Below are 21499 nucleotides of genomic sequence, written 5' to 3' on the forward strand. Positions count from 1 at the left end.
AGCCACCTTCAAAATCAAGCAGTGGTGGCTCATGATGTCTCCAAATGTTGAGGAGGAATCACTGCTATGAAATATGATGGTCACAGTATCAAATAGGGAAAACCCAACCTCTTTGGTATGTACACTGTGCATGGGGCAGGAAACATAGTTTATTCCCTTTGAGAAAACAGGATTCAGCAGAGTGATGGACCAACATGGCAAACATGGACCTAACGGTGATAATTTGTCTTAAAATTAGGATAGAGTAGGAATACTTGTAGCTGTGCTGCCTCAGGGACAACAATGTTTATGCTGTATTCTGGAGAAAATTTGATGCTGTTCTGTGATAAACAATGTACATCTGAGCATATTTTTGGGTGTACTGTGCTGCCCTTTAAGACACTTGAAAATGTAACTCATTTCTGATTTTACCTAGATGGGGAATTGAAGGTGAATTAAGTTGAATAAAATTTTAAGGTGGATTATTCTAAGTGTGTTAAATGTTGAGGTTTATACTTTCACAACACATGTAAAATGCATTAAATTGAGGCAGATTTAACTGAAATAATAGTATCCTGCCAGAAATTTTGCTGATCCACTTGCTTTCTTTCAGATTATCTTCCTCCATATGTCCTTCTGAAGCCAAGGCCAGCTTTAAACAGATACTTCCTTCACCCAGTAGGACACAAAATGTAGGTAGTTCTGTAAGAGAAGGTGTAGATTTATAAACTGTAGAATAACTGGTCAGAACGATCTAGATAGTCTAGGCCTAAAATGCTTGTTGAAATTCATTATGTGGGTTGAGAGAGCCATAGGGTCACAGTGTGAGTGAGATCTCATTCAGGAAAAGTCTTTAGAGTTGTTTTTTTCTGTCTGCACTGGGAGAGTCACCACTCACACTGGTGGGTGCTGTGTGAAATAGGGCAACACAGCTCCCCTGTTTATTTGAAGGTGTTTGACTCTCTTTCCACCAGAAGCAGCTATGCACTCCCCCTGAGCACAGCCCCCTGCACAACTAATGCCTAATTCTTGCAGAACAGGATGTTGTTTTCCCTGGCATTATTGCTTGGACAAGGAAAACTTACAAGAGGACCCCTGTGAGTCTAGACTCTGTTGGTTCAGAGGGACCTTAGAGAGGTTTTTTTTTCTGGTTGTTAAGATCTGAGTTTTCTTTGGCTCTAAAAAATCATGAGAGCTGTACTACTGCAGGTCATAGAAATGTTCTTTCCCTGGTGGTCTAGAAGTGGATTGAGAATTCCTTTGAAACATGAATATTTATTGTTTAATAATGGAGGCTTCTGGGACCATTATCCACATAGTTTGAAGGAATGATCTTTGGAAGCTGCAGTATATGTATCCATGATGTAGCACTTTGTGAATCAGACCTCATGTAACAGCAGGGTTGTGTTAAATTGAAGAGTTAAAAATGAATTATCTCTAGAAGAAAGTGCTTATACTTAATCTAGAGGCTGAAGATTGCACTTTTCTCTTTAGGTCTGGGAGAGAAATGGGTCAAAGTTATATTATTTTAACAAAGAATGAGGTTTGGTAAGAAAAATTGAATTATTAAACTTTCTATGGCAACTGAAATAAGTAAATCTGTTTCATTGCAACTACTGTAAGTTTTTCTTTTAGGAAGGATCTGTGCCACAGCAGTCACTGAGAGCTGAGAGTTTCTGGTTTCTCAGTCTGAGACAGGATCCATGTCTGGAGCTGTCTGAGAGCACAGCATGATTTCCTCTGTGGGATAAATTAACCATGGCTTTGTGCTTGCACACAGTGAGATCCCTCGCTATCATCTATGCCTATGCTGAGCTAAGAATAGAAAAAAGCAACATCAGCAGTGCTGTGGGAAAACTACATCACTCCAGATGGCTGCTGATAAACTCTTTTCTTGTTTGGGATTAATAATAAAATAGTAGTAAATAATGGTCCTTTCTCATCTACATCTTAACCTACATGTCTGCTTAGCAGCTAGAAGAAAGTTAGGCTGAAGTCTGTCAAAGATGGATTCTTCTGGATACACCTGAGAAACTATCCGTAAGTAGTTTAGTTACCTTGCAGGGAAAAAGATAACCCACAAAGAGCTGGGAGTTTTCTTTGTTTGTTGATTTTTAAAAGCTCTGAATTGCCCTCTTACCCCTTCCATTCTGCTTTATCACATTCATGTGGCGCTGAATACAGAGCTGTTATTTCCATTGTTACTAAGGTTTGTATCCTGTGAGATCATGTTAGGATTTCTCTCAGACTTCATAGAGAGGATCTTCACTCTGTCTCCAAAGAGGCGAGTGGGACGAATCCCACATGTGATGTATTCATTTAGCTCTACAGGCCACATGTTGCACACAACTGCCCCACCAATGTTGATGTTAAAAGCCAAAACAAATCTGAGATCTCAACTCAGAATCAGGCCCAACTGGGGAGCCAAACAATGACTTGCATTCTTTGTAGTTAGTCTTGACAGCAGGCTATTTGGTTAAAGCATATGTTCGCATTTCCTAATTTATTGGCATGCTTTTAATTTGGATTACTAATTCTTCAGAGAAAGAGAAAAGAAAAAGAAAACATGGCACCCCTGTGGCTATTTCATATGTTTGCTCCGTGGGGATCAAATCCTTGCTCTGAAAGATAGTTCTGTCCTGTCCAAAGCAGGATGGGAAGGAGAGACTCTCACCATGATTCAGCCAGTTGCTTCATTGTGCCTGATGGCTTTGGAATATTAAGCAATATGCCCAAGACTAAAGGCAAAAAAGCTCTTTTGTTCATCTCTCAAGTGAAGGACATCTCTCAAGAGTGAGGACAGAAACTCTGTCCTCTTGCCTATAGCTTGGGACATTTTTGGTCATCTTGCCAGCATATTGACTATGGAAAGGTTAGCTTCCACCTCCTTTACAGTCATTATTTTAAAATTTAAAGAAGTATTTAATTCAATATTAATTAAAGTAGAGAAAATAACCTGTTTGCCTTAAGTAACGAGTAATGAACTGAGCTGCAGTACCAATTCATTTGTGGTAGCCTGTCTCACAGACCTTGTATGAATATAAAAGATTGTGTAGGTGTGATGAAGAAGAGATTTTGACAGCAGAAGATGTCTGTAGTATGTGGTAGGTATCACAGCCTAGTGACACAGGAATTTGCACAGGATATTAATAAATACGGGTAGTATGAACAAGACTGAATAAGAGCCTAAATTTGTTTTCTAACATGTGGGTTCCTAGGAAGCAAGGCCATTCCTGGAATAATGTATGTGTCCATTTCCTTGAGTCCCTTGTTTCATCTTTGCAATGTTGCTACTGCCTCTGTGCCAAGTGAGAGAGGATGATGAAGGACTGATCTGGTAGCTCTGGAGACTTCTCACTTTCTGACTGTACAACAGGTTGTGGCTTTTCTCCTCTCCTTCCACTCAGTCCCCACCATCATCAGGGGATGATTGTATGGACCAAATCTGGCAGAGTGTGCAGAACAATAAGTGCAGTGGTACTGTCATTTCTGTGGTACACGAAACTTCATCTGTCTTACTGAGTGCTGCTTGGAATCTGCAGTGAAAGGCTAATGGACAACTTCCATGCTGTTTCTTCTGCTGGGAGTGGTAGTAGCCACGATTTTCTGCCAGGGCTGACTCTGCACTTGGACTTTATGATGTGTTTAAAATAAAAATTAATTGCTTTTGGGGGAATCACTACTGATATCTGTTCCATCAAAACACCTATTTAGGCACGGCTCCTCTCAACGTTGAAGGTGGGTCTGAAGCCAGCAGTGTCTCGACTGCTTGTGTTGGATAAGTGATGACACAGCCTAGGTAAAAATGCCAGTGGCTCTTCTTGCCTTTCACCGATTTGGTTAGCTAGTACAGTGTGGAGTACTTCAGCATGAAAACAAATGAGACATCATAATATGAACAGATGAGAGCCTGGTGACTAAGACACTGGATGGGAATATTGTCTTCAGATATTTGCTGGAGGCCATTCTGAAATTCAAGACCTTATCTTCCAAAGCTCAATAAAGTATGTTTGCCATCAGTCTCCTCATCCTTCAGCACATTACAGCGTCTGTCTTATTCACCCCCAGAATGCTTCTCCATTACGTTTTATAGTGCCAGACAGACAGACTCAAATTGTTTGACATCTTAGCACAACAGTCTCACGACTTAATATTTCTACAGCTTTCAGTGAAACTCTGTGGTGCCTATAAAAGATGTGTGATAGCAAATGACTCCAGTAAATATATCAAGAAATTGTCATTGCACTGAGGAAAGGGGCTAAGAGATCCTCTGTCAAAAGGGGAAGATGAAGATAAACATTAACCTCACTGCTGCATGATTCTCAAATCATGGGAATGACATTATCCACTTAGTCACAAAATGTAGACAGCCAGTTCTTTACACAGCCTTCCAGGGAAGTTAGTAAAGAAAGGAAGATAGATCTTCAGTGCTTGGAAGGACTTGTTCAGCCATATAAATCCCCAACTTTTTACATCTAGCCTCTTCATAATTTTCCTTGAGTATTTCTATCATAGATTCATGGAATTTTGAATATAAATTCAGAAGGGAAGGAATATTCTCTCTCTCTCCAAGAGAAAAGTTTAACATCTCTGTGTTGTTGTGACCTGATTGATTAAGATTAATCTTGGTGGACTGATGCAGGTGACTTTTTGGCACATCACAAGCAACACCCATTTCAACATCTAGCCTGAATCCTCCAACATTGCAAAAATCCCTTTGCTGTACAGTTTTGGACAAGTAATCAAAAGTATCTTTTATACAAGGATACAAAACTAATTGGAATGTCTGAGGAAAAAACATGTCAGCAAACAATGCTCTTAATCAAACAACACATTCTGAAAATGTGACTCATTATCACGGGCAAATCTAGTTTATGTCATGCTACGGATGACTTGATTGCCTGTAAGTGGGATGAAAAAATAAGATGTTTTAATGCAGCTTCAGGGAGTGCTACATATTTTATCTCAGTTTCATCTGGTTTCCCATGATATCAAAGCTGTGTTTAGTGGATGGAGATTTACAACCAGAAAATGATATGTATAGCTGAAGAATGTGAAGGGATAATGTAGAATAGAATAGAATTAGTTATCTTTGCAGGGGAAGTAGAGCTGGTTTACAGCTTGCTTCTTCCCTCTCCATCTGGGACTGATCTGTGTCTTTGTGTTGTATATAGGAAATGTACTCTACAATTCTCTGAACGTAAAGACTCTGTTCCAGGCACTGTATTGTAGAAGATTTTGAAATCCTTGACTTATGCATAGATAATAGTTAACATGCACATTTTTACATGTTTTCTTTACCCTGTATTTTAAAGAAAAAGTATACCTAGATTGATTCAACTGACAGCAAAGGAATAATTATGGATGCATTTCCCTCTTGGTAGCCAAGGCTAAGTAAACAATATATTATTTTGTTTTATTTTTCTGTTTCTATAATGAATGCTACACAGCAATAGAAATTACTCTGCTGAGAGCAGGAATTATGTCTATTCTAATGAATGTCCAGTGGCTAGGAAACAGACACAAGGCTATATAGACATTTTTGTTTTAAGGTCCCTGTGATTGATAGCCAGGATATGAATGGATAGTGATTTTGGCAGATCAAAACAGTTGATGGCAGAGGGCATTTGCAAGAGGGTCTTTTATGGCTGGCTGGTAGCTGGTCTTTTGAGTGGACCTGCTAGTTATTGTCTAAGCTACATGTAAGACTTATTTTTTGATGTGCTGCAGTCATTTGCCTTAGGTAGGTCAGTTTTGGCTTATTGTATTTCAAAAGTATGATTTTTATTTAGGAATGGGGTCTAGATTAGGAAGAAAGGCTGGGTTCTGTTGATTTCCCTAGCAATTTTTGAAGTTGTCTTTTGTTACTTTTACCATTCTCAAGGACAGAGTTTAGAGCTGACAATTAGATGCGTATCTTAAAATATCTTTTCCATGTCACTCAGCTTAAAAGCCAAAAGTAAAACAATCACTAGATATGGTATGTGAGAGCATTCATTAGCACCATTTGGGATCAGGGAACTTTTTTTTTTAAGAAGCTATTTGAGGAACCAAAATAAAACTGCAAGTAGGCTTCTTGCTGACAAGTTGCAGGTGTATGCCACATGCCCATATTAGAAAAAAGATGTGGTTATGAAGGTCTTGATGACAGACAAGGGTCTAAAATGCCTTCATCTCCAGGTTTCAGCCAATCCATCTGTTTTTTATTTGCATTTCCTCCAGCTAGCAGAGTTAGTATTTTTCAAATGCAATATAACCAGGCACAAGTCTATATAAAATTGCTTTTTTTTATTTTTATTGTAAGATTCTTAGGTTAGTAAGGTATCATTTATATCAGGGAAGTCTTAGTTTTATGGTAACTATATAATAAATTTTAAGTCAGTTTTATTTATTATTTTTGGTAAAATGAGGGACAGGTGTGATAAGGTTGAGGTAAGAGCACTTTGGCTCCACTTTGCTAGAGTAAGTAGAATCTGCTTATGCCTTAAGTACTAAAAAACTATTTCTATTTGTCTCTTATTGGTACTTCTAGCTTAAAAGATCTGGCCTTCTTTGATTGCATCCTCTTGAGAAAATGTTCATTCTTAAGCCTAAAAGACTTCCACATATTTTGGATTACTCCAAACAGCTGCACCCTGGAAAAATTCTCAAATGCACATATTCAGAGGGCAGAAGTAATGAGGCAACAGCACTTGGGAAATATCCAGCGAGCACTTTTGGTACCGTAAAGTAAATTTTAACAAAAAAAAAACCAGCTCATGAAGTCACATGAGAAATGGCATTGGTTCCTCTCCCACTACTGACGTGAGAGAAATTTGTTTGGTCTTCTTATAAGACCTCCTGTTTCTTATGTGATTCTCAACAGAATGGCACGAAGATAGATAAACAAGGGTCTCTCCATCTAAAGAAACAATTTTCAAAGTTCATTCTCAAAGGCCACAAGGTGTTTTTTTTTCTGATTACAGGAAAGTAATCATTCTACACTGGGAATTAGTCAGTTGAGCTTTTTTTGGGGGAGTCAACAATTAATTGCAAAATCATTTTGAAAATAAATATTTTTATTTATTGGAAATACTTTATTGGAGGAAATTTATTGGAGGAAATTAGTTGAGGAAGTGTAAATATAATTTTCCAGAAAGTGCACAAAATTCATGGTCATCTTTTTTTGTTTAAACAAATTCTTCAACAATAATTTTGAGGAATGGCAAAAAAATCTGTAATTAATTTAATAGGCAATAAAATTAGATTCAGACAGATAGCATAGTTGTAGCTGTGTGGGAGTCAGCAGAGAGCATCCTGGAATGTTGCAGTGTGTGTTATTATGTCTCTTTCAAGAATCCTCTTTTTTCCTTTTGTAGGAGCAAGGTTTTCTTTATCTTTATGGGAGAATGAAGTGCTTTCATAATCTTTTTTTAAAAAGTCTGTTTTCCTGTGAGGTGATGCTGGTTTTGATGAATACAGAAGAATTGTATACCCATATATCTGCTTGCAGGGAATTATATGTGCAAGATATTTTGTGCTCTATAATATATTCCATGCTGCATACCACAGGGTGTTGTTTAGCAGGTGGTACATTTAAGGAGTATACTAAGACAATAAGTAAATGAAAGGTTATCAAAGTGAAATGCTGACCAGTGATGTTTGTTCTCTTCCAAGGAGTTCCACTGGTGTGGGCCAGGGATGAGTGGTGCAGTTACAAACATTTGAATGAGTGTGACACAGATAATACTCACTGTGGCAATGCTGACTTTGTTGATAATAAACCAGTGTGTTTGACAACTGTCAAAGGAAAAATGTCTCAGAGTTTAAAATGAAATGTTACCTATTGGAGGGTGTGCTTCAGTATTTTTACTGGCTTTCATGGCTATGTTGATTGTTAATTGTGGAGTTTTAAGCTCTTGCCTATGATGAATGAGATCCCTGAATCCACAAAAATATGAAATCTCTTGTGCCCACACACATTTGAGGTAAGGAAAGATGAAACCATGAGCAAGCAGATTTCATCTCTTATTCTTTAAGCAATGACCAGCAGTTGTGTGAGCTTAAAGATTGTTGTGTGGCTGCAGTGGAGCATCCCTAGTTGCATCTCCTAGCCCCGTGAATTGTTATCTCAGCTATTTGGGGTTTTTTTGGAAGTTTCAATGGTGTTTTATTTTCTTCTTTTTTGTTTTTTTTCCTTTTTTGTTTTGTTTTGGGTTTTTTTGTGAGCTGCATCTGTTCCTTGTGCAAAGGAGTGCCTCACTGTAAACCTTTCTGTTCCCCACCAGGCCTATCCTTGCACTAACGACAAGGAATGTGAAGTTGGGCGGTACTGCCACAGCCCTCACCAAGCCACGTCTGCGTGCATGATGTGCCGGAGAAAGAAGAAGCGCTGCCATCGGGACGGGATGTGCTGCCCTGGGAACCGCTGCAACAACGGTATGGCTGCCAGCTCTGGGCTTTTCTGCAGAAAATCAGCCTTTTGACATCATCTGTTTCTATGAGTGTGCCCAGAAACAGTATTTTTTCCTGGGTGACAGCACTTCTTTTTCTAAGCCAAGGAAACTTAATTGTCATCTTCATTCCACTCTGCCTAATTTTCTTTAATAGTATTTCTGTGTTTAGGGCTCAGGTATTACCAGTCTTTTCTTATATTTTGTGGTGGAGAAATACAAAAATGCTGCTGCCTAAAAGCACAGCTCTACATTTCAGTGATTTGATTCACTGGAAGACTGCACAGAAGTCATATTTTAAGGAAGCAAAGGAGACCTAATGAATCCTGAATCTACTCTCCCTGGGGAGGGTTATAACCATACTGTTTGCATTCCCATGGAAGCTGGAGAGAGATGTCTGTAAGGAGCTCTCCAGGGGCTCGGACCATAACGCCAGAGTGACAGAGAGACTGACAAGTGAGTGAAGCACAGCTGTGGTGAGGCTAAGTGCCAGGACCCAGAGGTGAACGTGTGATTACAGCTGAGCATCAATGAGGCCAAACCCCAGTGCTTTCATCATCCTGACCTGGTCAGTGCATGTCTCTCAGCTGCTTTTCCTCTTATTCAAATCTTTGAATGGCTGTCTTTTCCTTGCAGGAATTTGCATACCAGTAACTGAAAGCATCCTTACTCCTCACATCCCTGCTCTAGAAGGGCCGCGCAACAAGAAGAATGGCCATTATCCAAGCAAGGATTTGGGATGGCACAACCTGGGGAGGCCACGATCCAAGCTGTCACACATAAAAGGTAAGAGCACATTTGGGCTGCACTGGCCTGTTCCTTCATGTCATGAATCATGTTAGTGCTGTTAGGATACAGCAGTGAAAACCAGAAATAGGCAGTAATTTCACAGGGAGTGAATGTCTATTGTGAGAGTTCATAGCATGACTCAGAAAGTGATGTAATGTCAACCAACAGTTCCTGTGATTGAAACAGCATCTGCTTTCTTCTCTGTATCAGATGTGGACTGACAATCATTTTATCAGTCATGCAAGACTGCAGACATTCTCATCTTGTAACAGCCATGTAATTGAACACTTGTAATTCTGCTTACAGTCCTGCAGCAGAATTTCTCCTGACTAAGTCTTACGCATTACCCCCTTGAACCTTCCTAATTAATATTTTCTCTTGTGTTTACATCCTTCAAATAGCCACAGGTGGAAATATCACCTCTCCTTTTTCTCAGTTTCATTTGCATAAGTCTGCACTGAATCTGTACTTCCACATTTTCCCATGAGGTAAAATAATGTGGTTGCTCTTTTTAGGACATGAAGGTGATCCCTGCCTACGGTCATCAGACTGTATTGAGGGACACTGCTGCGCTCGCCATTTCTGGACCAAAATTTGCAAGCCTGTGTTGCATCAGGGGGAGGTATGCACCAAACAGCGCAAGAAAGGGTCCCATGGACTGGAGATTTTCCAACGATGTGACTGTGCCAAGGGTTTGTCTTGTAAAGTATGGAAAGATGCGACCTCCTCTTCTAAATCAAGACTTCATGTGTGCCAGAAGATCTGAATGAGGATTGGGAAGACAGTATTAAGTGACTGTGGCTTTATCAGTTTAATGCATTATGGCATGGTGGAAAAAGGGGACTGCAAATGAAGTGGAATGGCTAAAGTAACCATTAGAGTATGAGTAGAAGTCACACTAAATGCATTTCTTTTTGAGCTGGTGGTAAACACAAGTGTAGCTGGAGTTCACCTACCGCGCAGTTCTCCTGTAAATAATTCTACAGCTTGTGGGAAATGCTAGTATGCAAACAAGTAGAGTGGAAATGAATGTCACTTACCTTGCTGTGTTGTCCCATGATGTTTCAGGGGTTCAGTGATGTTAGGGCTACAGTGGGTCTCCAGCGTGGTAAGGACTTTCTACAGAAATTGTATACATTGTACTCCTATAGGAAGCAGTGCATTGCAGGAAGACTCATCTGTCAACACATTATTGGTCACATTGCAGGTGTGAGAAATGGAAATAAAGTTACTGTGAATGTCCACATGCCCTCATTATTCAGGGCTGACACTTCAGCAAGGAAGCACTCCTGCAGGACAAGAGTGCTGTGTTTTGCAGGCCCTTATGAAGAAGGTGAAAACTGGCCATCTCCAAATTTCAAGAGAGCTGCAGTTTATCTAAGAGGAGGCATTTAAACAGGGTTTTATTTCTATACATGGGTAAATTGAAATGCTTTATGTAGTTCAATGTCATAGTAAGGCACTTAATCACTTGTATTTGCCTCAGTTTACTGCTAATTTACGTTGGGTTGAACAGATGAAGCAAATATGTGTGCATGCTGAATCCAGAATTATATACATGCAGTTCCTCATTAGTCCTAAATATACTGTCCTTGCCTAAGTGTTCTTGCATTATAGACATTTCCAAAAGAAATAGCAGTGTGTTGAGCTGCTTAACATGAAGAGCTTTGAAGTTGTTTCTCTGTTGCAGTTATAATACAATATACATAACACCTCAGCATTTGTTGAGGTGTTTTGGGCATACTGCTACAAACTCAAAGTTTTACACTTCATGGCACTCTGCAGCAGTATAATGGATTTGTTCTCGAGACAGCAAAGAAAGAGGAGATGGGTCTTGTGAGCACCTCCTCTCCTGCAGAAGATGATGTAAGAAGATGGCATGACCACAAATGACTTGTTAAAACATCACGTGATGTCACAGCATACCACCCTCCGGCATGTACTCAGCCTGGAACTGATGTCCTCTCACTCTGGAGTGTTCTGCCAGGAATGACAGAAATATATAGACTGTGGAAACAGCTGCCAACCCTACGTTGTTTGTGTACTGGTTAAAAAAAAAAAAGACAGCCTCTGTCCCTTGACTTGTCTCCCAGGTCTTTTCAAACATTTTAAACTTTACTTATTTGCAAATATTCCTTTGTATAAACTTTGGTAAAGAGACTGATATTACTTTAAAAGAAGTCTGATTCTATAATTGACCTACTGCTAAGTTGTAATTACCCATTTATGATTACCCATTTTCATGTTCTATAATACAAGAGACTTTTCTGTTTACTTGGTTTGGCACAACATGGGTAGGCCAGTATGTAGTTTATCTTTGAAGACCACATCACCATTACCTGACACATTTTTCCACCAGTGGGATGCTTTAAAGCTTTAGCTTAGCTACACCACTTGATTCAGTCTTCCTAATTAGATCATGGACCTCAGCTTCATTGCCCTTGTTTTTCATAAGAGTCTAAAGCAGAAGAGTATTTCACACACCTCTTTCCCTACTGGAAACAACTCTTCTAACTCCAGCATTTTCCAATGTCATTGGAACAGGAATAAGGCTCAGATTTTAAAAAATCCTAAAAGAGCTGAGGAACCAATTTTGCTAGTTTTATTTACACTGACACAGCACATACTCAGAAGAAGAACTCAAGTGCTCTCATTGTCACCACATATAAAAGAAAATTATATCCAGCATGAGCAGGGGGGTTGCAGAAATGGAATTTTAGCTCTTTTTGTTGGCCTACCCGCCATTTTGCTCTTGCAAAACTCAGTTATTTGGGATAATTTATTTACAGGAAATGTTTAATGAGATGTATTTTCTTATAGAGATATTTCTTACACAAAGCTTTGTAGCAAAATATATTTGCAGCCTGTTGATTTCAATGTAGAAAAATGTATAATAAGATTAAATATATTAAATTTCCTTTCACATTCTTCCCCAAATATTTTACCCATATTCTTCTCTTTACCTGCTGCTTATGAAGAATAGTTCTTTACAGAAAGACATGCAAATCCATTGAAAAAAAAAAAAATCACATATCTTAGCTATGCAAGTAAAAATATCGGATTGCACTTGTGTCTGTGTGTAGGCTGAGTTTTGGTAACAAACATGAAGGTCATCTCTAAAATCCCCATACATAATTTCTACAAAACTGGTTTAAGTGAGAACTATCTGTATGCTTCTCTTGGGTCGGTTTACACCTAAATACTCAAAAATACATGTTGAAAATAATGCACCTGGTTGTGTAATGTAAAATCAACCAGGTTAAGTAGGAAAGGTATCCAGACACGTTTCCTGGATAGTGATACATACCAGAGGGACTCATGATGGATAAAGGTGGTACTCAAATTACACAGCATTTTGTTAGAACTACGGCATGCAAATACTCTCCTGCAAAATCTATAACTAGCAGTTCTGAATTGGCAACTTACAGCATTCAGCTCTAATAACATGAAACAATCCATGTGACACAACTGCAAATACTGTTAATAAAACCAGACAAGTTTTGATCCCAGGAAAACTCCTGCAGAGCACAATAAATATTGCAAAATATTGGCTGTGGTTATTAAGCAATGGTCTTGATATCCCTGTTAGTTGTTTTGGGTAACCCTTTGCTTGGAGGGTGAAATGGTCTCCAAGTTACATGAGTGATTGTATAAAATGAAAAGGTTTAGCTACTGTCATTTGCAATATTTGGTTGGTAGGCCTTTGAAAATTCCAACACTTTTAACATCAACATAATAAAGTTGTGAGCGTTTTCAGAGCCCAATGACTTCAACAGGGATGGCCAAAGCCTTCAGAGATTTAGTCTGGGAACAAAAACAATAGGCACAGACAGTTCCTTGCACACCACAAATACTGAGCCACATAACTGAACAGAGTAGCATGCAAGCAGTTTCATAAGACTGAACTTTGATTGTTTAGAAGACAGTCAGTCAATGTTTTGTGGAAATATACATCAGTTTGAGAATAAAAGAATAGCTAAATTTGGAGATAATTGCTCTCACTCACTGTGTCACTCATCACGGGAATTAAGAGTGAGTTTGATTCAGTAACATTTCAGAAATCTGCTGTCATGGCACAAGTACACAAGATGTTATTACTGAACAATTCAAATAATTTTTCTATTAGCCTAGAATAGCCTCAGCATTGCAACATCTCTTTGGAAATACTCATTAACTTTCCTAAAAATAATGGATTCCTACTCTACATATATTTGATTTACAGTATAAATGTGGGTGTGTATCCATTACTGTACTATTTGCTTTGTCTCATGTTGTTTGCAAACTATAGTATTTATGATTTTAAACAATTTTTTAAACAGAAACTATTAAAATAGATTTATTTGCTTCTATAACAACACTTTCAACAAGTGTACATCCACCATCTGACACCTAAGCCAGAATTCATTGAAATTTAAGTAATTTTCTGCATATTCCGACTTCCCTGCTCATTGTCTCAGCAACAGCAAAAGAACCCTCATTGAACACCATAAAATATCTTGGACAGAGGCTGAGAAGAGACATTCCCAACTATTCCTTGTCACCAGCCCACTCTGCTTTCACTTTAGAGCCCTGCATCAACACCCCCACTAGCAAAGAAAATTGGTATATTTCATCCCTTCCAGTTTGCTTTCCTTCTAGGAAAGCCATTTAAGAAAGAGATCCTGAAGGTCAAAACCAGCAGAAACTCATATAACAGAGGCTCTAAGCTCAGGCTTTTAGGAGTTTTGAGATCTATCCTCTAACTTTCAAAACCTTAATTACTAGGAAAATTATGTAATATCAAGGCCATGTTTATAAAATATAAAGAAATCTTGTTCTTTGGATTGTCAGTCATGTGTTCTGAAAATAATTGCCCACAGTGGGGAAGAAAAAACAAACACTTCCTCCTCATCCAGGCATCCTTACCTGTAGTCCCTGATAAAGGGAAAGCAGTTATTTTGGATTTCTTTTGCTCTGGGCACAGTGTACACAAAGGAATAATTAATTTTGTTTTTAAATCACACTAATAATAAAGTTATGGTTTCTTACCTTGCTCACCAGTCTTCTGAGGTATGATATCTCTCTTTTGCTGTACTAGATAGGAGTGAAGATACAGAGTTAGCTTCAAGGTCTGTGCTCCCTCATTTAAATCCTAGTGTTTCACTGAGATAAAGGCTCTCAGCTCAAGTGCCTTATCAGCTAATTCAGTTTTTCACATGTTCACCACTACAAAAAAAGTGCTTACAATGCAACACAGACCCTGTATCCTTTCTTACCATTTATTTAGGTTCAATTTTACATAGCTTCTATGAGTTATTCAGAAAGCCCCAGATGTCTGCTGCAGCCCCATCTCACTGCTCTGCCAGCTTTACACAGCTCTGCTTGTGGCAAAAATTCAGGAGGTAAGGAGGAAAGCACTGAAAAAGCTGGAGGTGGCAGGGGTGGGAGCCAGCCCAAAGCTTGAAACGGTGGGTACAGGGGACAAGCTACCTCAAAATGTAGTTATTTGCTGTTGCAAACACTGTGAATGTTAATGGTATCCCACACAATAATTAAGAGCAGGGAAGGACAAATGCCCTCTCTTTGTTCCTGAGCCACGACCCTGCAGTGCTGACCCAAAGAGGGGAGGCATGTTTGAGTGACTTGGGTTCCCTCAAAAGCTGAAGTGCTGAGCCCATTTCCCCTGGAAGTAGTATGCCTGTCACCTTGGTCCCCTGTGTATCCAAATCCTGGTAATTCAAGAGGTTTTGGATCCAGGCACATTTTTTGGATAACATTGCCATAGATCCCACTGAAAGTCTGTGCAGGAGGATGGAAGAGGCAAAAGCAGGAGACAACTGCACTTTACAGAACTCCAGCTGGTCCTGGGGCTGTTGCTTTGACCAACACTGATGGGACTGACCCTGGCTATATAGCATTGGATGGAGCTCATTGCAAATTTTTTTGTTCTGGCAGCTCCCTGTTTTTTGGTTTTTTTAGGAATTGCTTATTGTTATAGCATGAGTGTCAATTACTTATTTACAAATGTCTGGTACCAATAAACTCTGCTTTTTGCAGTACCAGCTTGCAGCTTGATTTAGAAGTGGTTTGCTGCTTGCCAACTTCCTGACGCAGAGGAAATAATCTTTTAGAGGAAACTGAGATTTTAATAAGCACACAGGTGGGTTTTATTTTTTTCTTTCCTTTTTAGGAAAAAAATGTTTAGAAACAAGAAGAAAACACCATTAACATGCAAAGATTTCTTGACACATATTGTAGTTTTGTCCTGTAATTCTCCACTGCTGGTATGAAAGCTGGCTCAAGAGTAGGTAACAAATCAGAAAGGTATATTGGTGTGGTTGTTCCAATTTTCTATTCCTCATAAGCTATTAATTTATGAGAGTATTTTATTCAGCAAGATTCACTCAAACTTGCAAACTTTTTTTTTTTTTTTTTTTTAAATCAAGTATTGAACATTCAATTATTCAGTGCAATTTTAATTGTAGGGCTCACAAGTATTGTTTCTTTCCTTAGTGACAGTAATTTTTAATGGAACCATCAAGGTATATAGATACACTGAAAGTACTGAAAGACACAACGAGTTCTGGAAGAAATTTGCCAGGAATTTTGGAATGCAGCACACTAATGAACTCAATGACCACCCAAAGCTTTAGAAAAATCCACCTCAAAGTTATTTGGGCAATGTCTTTTTCTCAATATCTGAGCAATTTCGGATGTTGCAACAGTGCTTAAAAGAAAATCCTAATGTATGTGCTCTCAAAGGACAGTAAATTCTTCTGTTTCAAAAAACATTTAACTCTTCTGTGAAGTCCAGAAGAGGGTGATAGCTGTCCTTGCCAGTGCAGCACACTGCTAGCTGGTAATACTGTGAATTTGGAGACCTACTGGATAAAGTTATAAACAATTTTAATTACTTGAAAGACAGTGTTCTTTATCCTGGAGCTTCCTTCCAACCTGTGTGGAGATCAATGGTTATGGAGGGAACATTCTGCAGGTCATAGATGGTCTCCATTAGAAATTCTTCAGGATGGCTGTAAATAAGTCTGAGGCAAGAGGCCTTCCCTCTGCTACCACAGCTTCCAGTGAGAACTCAAAATGTATCAAAACCTATGAATTCATCAGATTAACTTTGACTTCTCTGGATCTCTGGATTTTTCGTTTTGGCAGAGTCAGATGTGAAAATGCCAAAATACAACTCTTGTACTGTCTTCAGCTTGACAACAATTAGAATCTTGAAATAATAAGTTCCATTGCAGAACTTGATTCCATGAGATTTGCAGCTCAAAACATAGATCCAAAATGTTTAGAAGCTTTGAAGCAGGATAAAGAATTCCTTATGTTTATTCAATTACCACCTCTGAAACTTGTTGAGATTCCCATGTTAAAAGCTCTTGTAGAAATGTATCCTTATGTGATTGCAATTGAATACCATATTGTACAATGCGCAAAATACGTACTCAAAAAGCAGAAAAGATCAAATTAAGAAATTTTCTTTCCAAATTCCATGGGTAACTAAAAGTTACCCATGACAGAGTACAATTATTTAGCACTCAGCTTGTATTCTACAGGGACTATATTAATAATTCAAACCAAAAATAGAGAAGTGTGTTAGTACACCTCACCTGAATGGTACAGTCACACCAAGACTGCAATATTATATGTAATATAAATATATAAATATAAATGTAATAACTAATCATCGTTCCCCCCCTCACTAACTAATCACTGCACTGCTGTACTATATATAAGTATATCAGCATTTAAAGCAACAGGATTTCACCCATGTGAAAATTACGTACTGAAAATATTTGGTTGCAAACAGGTAATTTCCATCATGGTGCCATAAACCTGTCCATACAATTTGTGTGTTGACAATCATTACCATCACTAGTGACAATCTCTAATTAGGCATACAGGATGACACTCATGAAGAAATGTTGCTTTCCATGCATTACTTTTAACAAAAGGTGGAATTACTTACCTATAATAAGGGTCAACTTCCCTGGTGTTGCCTTTCGCATCTGAATAAAGAGGTTCAATTTTACATGACCAAACATACTTAATGAGCTTCTCAGCTGTGTTATCAGAGCCATTTTACATGTCCTAAAAACAACACAGGAAATGAGCTTTCATTTATGAATTCAAATATAGTTTTATTTTTGATTATTAATTCACATATCTGCATTTTTGAAAAAGATAAATTGTTATTATTTTCAGTCTGCTTCAGGTTTATCCCATCTCTAACCCAGTTTCAGAATTTAAATCAAAGTAATTGCATGGAATGTAGAACTGAATGTAAGCAGAACTGAATGATCATTTCTAATTTCTACTGATCACTAAAAAAATCAAGCAGACAAACTGTCAGGGAAATGTGACATGAGGCCTGCAACAGCTTGACATAAATGCTAGAATTCCTGTTTATTTCAGTACATTATAAGTGTTTCCTTAACTACATCTCTGATAGACAAACACTTCGAGTATATGGAGACTGATTTAGCAATGATCCACTAGGCAGAAAATCCTATTTGATGACAGAGGCCAGTTGCAGCAGCTGAGGTGCATCACTTCAGTAGTGTTGTCAAGTGTCCTTGTGTCACAGGTCACCCATCCTGAAAAATAGAAGCAAGCACAGCAAAAACTCAATGCAGAACTGAAAAGACTTCAGTAATCAGAAGCAACAATATTACAGGAACAGAAAACACTTGCAGGAAAAGATTCATGGAGGGGAATAAGGACATTTGGTTCAAGGGTTGAAGGTTTATTGAAGTTTTAGAAAGAAAATTGCTGTGAAGATGATGATGGAGTGTTTTAAAGTAATGAGAGGTTGAAAGAAGGTAACCTGATGTAATAATTAAAAGTTCTTCACGTTAGAAAGAAGCAGTAGGTCACCACAATACTCATGTGTATAATGAGCTACTGTATTTTACCCACTTAGCCCATTTAAACAGTCAAGAATACTGTCCTAAAGCACAGTTTGGAGATGATATTAAATAATACTTCCCTCAAAGTCATTACATTTTGAAATCAGAAGATAGAAGTTGGCTTGTTTCATGTTCAAATACATCTGTCTTATCCCCATTTGGTTTTAATTGGATTTTTTTATTTCTGTGTGAGACATTGGAGCACCTTCCAGTACCTAAAGGGGGCCAACAAGAAAGCTGGAGAGGGACTTTTTACAGGGACAGGTAGTGATAGGACAAGGGAGAATGGCTTTAAACTGAAAGAGGGTAGGTTTAGTTAAGCTATTAGGAAGAAAGACCTTCTTATGAGGGCGGTGAAGCACTGGAACAGGTTGCCCAGGGAAGTTGTGGATGGCTCATCCCTGGAGATGTTCAGGACCAGGTTGGATGGGGCTTTGAATAACCAGGATTCATGGAAGTGTCCCTGCATGTGGCAGAGGAATTGGAACTAGATGATCTTTAAAGCCCCTTCTAAGGCAAACATTTTTTCATTTTATCCTTAACCAAGTGTTCAATATTGGTGTTGCATCTCTTTTACAAAAAACAAACAAACAAAAAATCCCCACTACAACACTGACATTTAGAACATTTCCTTACATGATAGCAAGAAATGTAGATTCTATGCCTCCCTGTCTAAGTCACAGGAGTGGTTTCCAGTTCTTAGCAGGGAAATACTAGCAATGAGAAATAGAATGTAACTTCCCTTCTGTTTGATAGAAGGGATTGGAAAACACTTTCTCTAGAAAAAGCAGTTTGGATTATCCCTGGGAAATTTACTGAATAAGTTTTCTAGTAAACTTTTGTACTATGTATTAACAATAGCAAAAATAACAAAAATAACAACAACAGAATAATAGTAACAGTAATAATAATATTTTTTGAGTTTGATAGAAAATTTTAATACATCTTTAAATTTGTTATTTTTAAGGCCTAAAAATGTACAGGACTTAATAAAGGATTTAGTCAAAGAGAAGACCTGGCACAGGATTCCTTTCAGCAAATTTTAACTGTCTGAAGGTGAAGTGTCATGACAAGATTATACAGACAAGAGACACTGAGAAAATAATTCTCATGTCAGACCTCCTTCTGTAGATGACTGCCTAGTGCTTGGTGCTTGCCTCTGTTTCTCCACAGAGTAGAGGGAGAGCTTCAACTCTGAGTTCATACCACACCTGAAGCTTTCAGATGAGTGAGGAGCAGAGAATATGAATTGTACCCTTCGTGCCCAGGAGGGAAAGGTTTAAGCAGTGTATGCACAGCAGGAAGAGTGGGTCAAATACTGCCTACGATCAATATCTATCACTATCTCTATTTTAACCTTCCCCTATCTCACACTAGCATGGTGCAGTTTTTGCACCCACCTAATGAACATTTTATAAACTGCCTCTCATTACATCTGGTTCTTGATCTGCTCTTCAAACCTCTGACAGAGTACAGTGCTGCCTTGACCTCGAGGGACATCTATCATGCCCTCCTGAGCATCCCTGCCTCCTTCTGGCTCTGCCTGATTATGCCCCCTTCCCTAAATAATCACTGAATTTTCAGCCAGAGATTTGACTCTCATTAACCCTTTTTCCTAGAAGAGACTCTCTGTAGACCACCAGGACTCCAACAAGCTCCTTTGACAGCAGCTGAACCACCATCACGGGCCTGTTGTTCTATTTTACTTATTCCCCCACCAGTCTGCAGCCACCTCTCTGAAGTCTAAACTCTTTGGCACTGGGACTGAATTTTTCTTCTGTTTTTGTACAGCACTTAGCACAAGAGCATCCAAATTCACAGCTAAAGGTCTATTATCATTCCTATTTTTATTACCATATATGATTGGAAACAGAAGTTTCAAATGGGATTATTCTGTTAACAATTCCTAAAGCCAAATGAATACACAGCATTGTCCTGCCTCACACTACAATGATTTTCAAGTTGTGGTCCACGAAACCTCCATGTTCAGAAACCTTAAACTAGGAGGTATGTCTGTTGTCAGTAAGCTGAAAAAGAATTGGGAATTGTCAAACCAAAAAAGGCAAGGAAAGTATTTAAAAAAAAAAAAAAGGAAAACCTCATACTCGGCATAAAAGTGATCCTGTTACAGGCTCTGGGAAGCTATTCCCCCTTTCCAGTGAATCAATGTGAATCAAGCTGTGGGTATCCTGGAAGACACGCTGCAAACACATGCAAGTTGATGGCAGTTCCTCAGTGTCTTCTCCCAGGGAGGTGGAATTGCTGGTTCTGCATCTGAATATTTCCATCTAGAACAAAAATACTTTTAAGTAACTTGCCATCACACTTGGTTTCATGCTAACTGCAGAAACTCTTACTATCTGCAGTTCCCATCCCATGAAAAACATGACTTCACTATACTGGGATTACAAGCTGCTCCTAAAGCAATGTGGTAATTTAAATTCCATTTCCCATATGGACAAGGCAAACAAGCTCTAGATGGACCTTCCAGCTATTCCTTCTTTTTAATAACTGATGCATGATGGTCATATGCTAAAGTCATTCGTCAATCTTACTTATTTTATCTATTGCCTGGAAAAAACAGCAACATAACCCTGGAAGGATGGAAGGGAGACTGCAGGGCTGTGAATTAAAAACAGCCTGCTTGGAGAAGTGAGGACAGGTGCTGGCTTTGGCCAGCTAAGCAGGTGGAGGAACTGATTGTGAGAAAGAAGGGTCCAGACAGATCCACTAATTAGGAGGGTGATAAGAACAGGTCAGTTTCAAACCCTGTAACCTTTCACCTGAAGCACCCTTGTCCAAGTCCAGCCATGACCACGGGACTCCACCTTGTCCTGGAGATGGTAGAGATGGGCTCTGCACACCTGGCGGTCGGTGGTCTTGGAGCTATTCCCAGAGAAGCTGAGCTTTCAACTTCAGTCCAACTGCCAGTCTTAGTTTTGCTGTAATGAGACCCAAGGTGGAAATAAGCTGAAGAGGTGCATTCCTTCTTTCCTCCTGACAGGTGCCTCTTAAAGGAGCTGCTCGCATGCTGGGGTGGCCATGTGAGCTGAGCCATCAGCTCGAGCCACCCTGGGATGAGAAAAGTGACACGACCCAGCTGTCACACAGCACGTGGGGAGGGGTCTCCTCAGGGAAGGAAGAAGCCATGTGCACCTGTGGTTTTATTAGGAAAAAAAAACAACCCTTAAGGACCACGTTTCTATATAATTTTTTTTTTTTTAAATTAATCTCTTTTAAATATTTTCAAACACTGACATCATATTGCTAACAACAACAACAACAAAAAACGTATAGTTCTACTTGAATTAGTTTTGTCCCTCAGGAACTTTTTTGTTGCATTTCAAACACATCTGAGCTAGGAAAATGAAGGACAAATAAAGAAAAATCTTTATTTAG

General features: G+C 38.8%; 1 protein-coding gene and 1 long non-coding RNA gene across 7 annotated transcripts in view; one reads left to right on the forward strand and one right to left on the reverse strand.

Annotated features, from left to right (window-relative positions):
• Positions 1-12137, forward strand: part of DKK2 (dickkopf Wnt signaling pathway inhibitor 2) — a 73259-nt gene extending 61122 nt beyond the window's left edge. For all 6 annotated transcript variants that reach the window (XM_086888624.1, XM_086888623.1, XM_023924707.2 and 3 more), the window contains 3 exons: positions 8247-8397; positions 9048-9197; positions 9716-12137. In XM_086888624.1, coding sequence (XP_086744750.1) covers positions 8247-8397; positions 9048-9197; positions 9716-9966 — 552 coding nt within the window. In that variant the 3' untranslated portion in view covers positions 9967-12137. The remainder of the gene's footprint in view (positions 1-8246; positions 8398-9047; positions 9198-9715) is intronic.
• Positions 12138-17311: 5174 nt separating this feature from the next.
• LOC147653084 (uncharacterized) lies at positions 17312-21256 on the reverse strand. The gene is made up of 3 exons (XR_015287139.1): positions 20884-21256; positions 20206-20388; positions 17312-17788 (listed from the first exon to the last, which is right to left on the reverse strand). It is a non-coding gene; the product is annotated as an uncharacterized LOC147653084 (long non-coding RNA).
• Positions 21257-21499: the final 243 nt, after the last annotated feature.

This window comes from Cyanistes caeruleus, chromosome 5 (assembly GCF_971803275.1).
Source record: "Cyanistes caeruleus chromosome 5, bCyaCae1.hap1.1, whole genome shotgun sequence".
In the NCBI taxonomy this organism is placed as follows: Eukaryota; Metazoa; Chordata; class Aves; order Passeriformes; family Paridae; genus Cyanistes; species Cyanistes caeruleus.